A 3,141-nucleotide genomic window follows, 5' to 3' on the forward strand; every position below is an offset into this window, starting at 1 on the left:
GGAGATGCCGTTACTTCTCCGCGTTGGTTCGAGATTTTTAGCTGAGAAACCAGGGGTGCTTCCACATGTTAAAACTGGAACCAAATGTGGAGCGATGGACTGAATAGCTTTGAAATGACAGAAGTATCCTCAGATTAATTTTTATTTCCATGGAAGCACACATGTTGACCTAGAGGAGCCTGATATTCCCTCCTATTAGTAAGTAGTAATATGCCTGGGCCCAACAACGAACTATCTAATATTGTTATTAATACTATTATTTTTAGATGTCACTCACTCTTGCATTTGAATTCGTCGTGTTGGTTATGTAAATAGTGATAAATTTACGTCTTCGAAGGCTATTTGTTACAGTTTGGGCACCCTTCTTGATAAATTAGAGCGTAAATCTCTATAATATTTTTGTATAACATAATTAATATGTACCAGGTTATAAACGATTCGACTATAGTGGGAGAAGTAATTTTTCTATCAAAGTTATCCAGCCAAGAAATTGAGTTGTGGAGTCTTGCAATAGTCTTAGAATACATAATATTTTGCAATTGAGAGAGATATTATATAAGGCCGATTCAGCTAGCTTATTAGATAGATTTAAAAGAAGTTACATCAAGCTCAAAGAATGAAACTTAGTATACACACTGCAAGTGCAATAAATTGAGAAAATAAGATATTTCATATTTGTAAATCACAAATACTTTATTTTTTCTACCTAGTTTTCTAATGGGAGCACTACTTTAATGCAAGTGATTGAAGAAAACAATGTAAGCACTTAGGTAAATTTATACTAAAGGTATCAATATTAAATAGAAAAGGATGTAATTAGAGAGATCCACGAATGTTGAATTTTTTTTGTAATTATATGAAACATACTATTTCACTCCACCAAAATAAATGCAAATAACCAAACAAAGCATAACCTAATCTTTTATTATAATTAACGCTACAATGAAGCTTTTTTCCGACTATGTCACTTTTTGTGTACTTAAAGTGACACTTACATATTAGCAGATGTAATGGATATTTTTATCTCTACCGAAATTATCAGAATGGGTAGCAGAATTATTAACTAAAAGTCTATATAGAATGAGCACATTTGGAAAAGATTTTATATCGGGATGAGGAATCATAACTGGCCGTGAGTTATAGGTAATATCAATTCAAAAGTTACTTGCTTTACATCAAAGTGTACATTCACCAACAATACACAATCTCATATACTCTAATTGTATAAACTTGTGCTATCACGAATCCAATATTTGCAAGCTCTTTAGTTCAATTCTTTGTTTGCTTTATTTATATCACATTTATTTTAATTAAGCTGGAGTTTGTTCTTCCCACATTAATCCCTCTCCCCCCCTTTCCCCCCAAAAAAAAGGATATTTCTTTGTGTTATATTTCATATATAATCCTAATTTATCTTTTGAATTCAAGCAATGGCATGTTCATGTTATAAAAGTTGGAAAAAAACCCTATTTACAAAATCATTATGAAAAGCTTCTAAAGATATCTAAGTAAAATGTGGTTATTATCTCTTTTAGCAATTGTAAGAATGAGCATGCATCGCTCTAATATTTGAAATTCTAAAATGTACATTGACATCTCGACAACTCTTCATTTTGATAAATTAGTTTTTATTTTTTAAATTTTTATGCATGATTTATTTTATATTTGGCTAGGAAAAGTATATACTTGATCTCGATATTTTTGAAGTAAGACAATTGCACCTATATATTTTTGTCTCATATCCCTGCAACGTCCAATTAATTTAATAGTAAATATTTTTTACCAATCACATATAATTCTCATCTTATTCAATTTAAAATCACAAATGCAATATTTTTTTTTCAAGACTGTCATCGATACACTGAAAATCACCTGAGTGCCCAAAAAATTAGGTGTCATTAAAAATAATAAGTATTATGATAAAAATTCTAAGTTTACAATGAAGGTGCATACTTCTTGAATATGGAAACTCGATCATGCTCATTGTAATTGTGTGATTTTTGATAATTAGTTTTTATCATTTCTTTTTATCATATCTCAGGTACCACCCGCTGAGAAGTTATTCATAGGAGGGGATTTCAATGGTCATATTGGGGCGACCGCAGGTGGATATGACGAAGTGCATGAAGGCTTCGGTTTTAGGGAGAGGAATGGAAGAGGAACCTCGTTATTGGACTTTGCTAAGGCTTTTGGGTTGGTTACTGCAAACTCTAGTTTCCCGAAGAGGGAGGAGCATTTGGTTACTTTTCAAAATGCGATGGTGAAGACTCAGATTGACTATCTCCTCCTTAGGAGGCGTGACAGAGGGTTGTGCAAGGATTTCAAGGTGATTCCAGGTGAGATACTCGTGACGCGACATAGGCTCTTGGTGATGGACATTGGTATTATGGTGAAGAGGAGGAAAATGTCTGCTCGAGGAATACCGAGAATCAGGTGGGTAGCATCAACTAAGGATAAAGCCCAAGAGTTGGAGGGGCGGTTGTCGGCTATGGGAGTTTGGGGGAGTAGTGGAGAAGCGAGCATTATGTGGTCAACGACAGCAGACTGTATAAGGGAGGCTGTAAAAGAGGTGTTAGGGGTCTCGACGAGCGTCTCTGGTAGGCACAAAGAAGACTGGTGGTGGAATGAAGTGGTTCAAGGTAAAGTGGAAGCGAAGAAGGAGGCATACCAGACGTTAATGAGGAGCATAGGTGAGAAGGAGAGGCGAGTGTGCATGGAGAGGTATAAGGTAACTAGGAAGGAAGCAAAGTTGGCGGTCACGGAGGCTAAGATTGCTGCTTATGGTCGTATGTATGACAAACTTGAGGAAAAAGGCGGGGAGAAGAAGTTATTTAGGCTGGCCAAGCTGAGAGAGAGGAAAGCTCGAGATTTAGACCAAGAGTGAGATGCATCAAGGACGACGACGGTAGAGTATTGATGGAAGATTCCTAGATAAAGAGGAGATGACAAACCTACTTTCAAAAACTTCTTAATGAAGTAGGAGATCGAGGTATTGTGCTAGGTGAATTGGAGCATTCTGAGAGTCACAGTTGTCACACCTCCTTTTTCCTACACCTGTAAGGGTATAAGGGAGTTTTTCTTTTCAATTTAAGTGACAATCGAAACGGAATTATTTAATTAAAAATCAGAGTCGCCACTTGG

General features: G+C 35.7%; 1 protein-coding gene across 1 annotated transcript; it reads left to right on the forward strand.

Annotated features, from left to right (window-relative positions):
• Window positions 1-1,939: 1,939 nt before the first annotated feature.
• Window positions 1,940-2,884, forward strand: LOC142181761 (uncharacterized). Its single transcript, XM_075255273.1, has 4 exons — window positions 1,940-1,945; window positions 2,042-2,239; window positions 2,396-2,546; window positions 2,640-2,884. The coding sequence occupies exons 1-4, from the start codon at window positions 1,940-1,942 to the stop codon at window positions 2,882-2,884; spliced, it is 600 nt and encodes a 199-aa protein (XP_075111374.1).
• Window positions 2,885-3,141: the final 257 nt, after the last annotated feature.

Source organism: Nicotiana tabacum, chromosome 6 (genome assembly GCF_000715075.1).
Source record: "Nicotiana tabacum cultivar K326 chromosome 6, ASM71507v2, whole genome shotgun sequence".
Classification (NCBI taxonomy): domain Eukaryota; kingdom Viridiplantae; phylum Streptophyta; class Magnoliopsida; order Solanales; family Solanaceae; genus Nicotiana; species Nicotiana tabacum.

What these genes read in the sequence shown, in the direction of transcription:
- LOC142181761 (XM_075255273.1), top strand. An exon ending in CGAAGAGGGAGGAGCATTTG is followed by an intron (nt 2,240 to 2,395) that starts GTTACTTTTCAA and finishes ATTATGGTGAAG; the next exon opens with AGGAGGAAAATGTCTGCTCG. An exon ending in GTGGTCAACGACAGCAGACT is followed by an intron (nt 2,547 to 2,639) that starts GTATAAGGGAGG and finishes AAGTGGTTCAAG; the next exon opens with GTAAAGTGGAAGCGAAGAAG.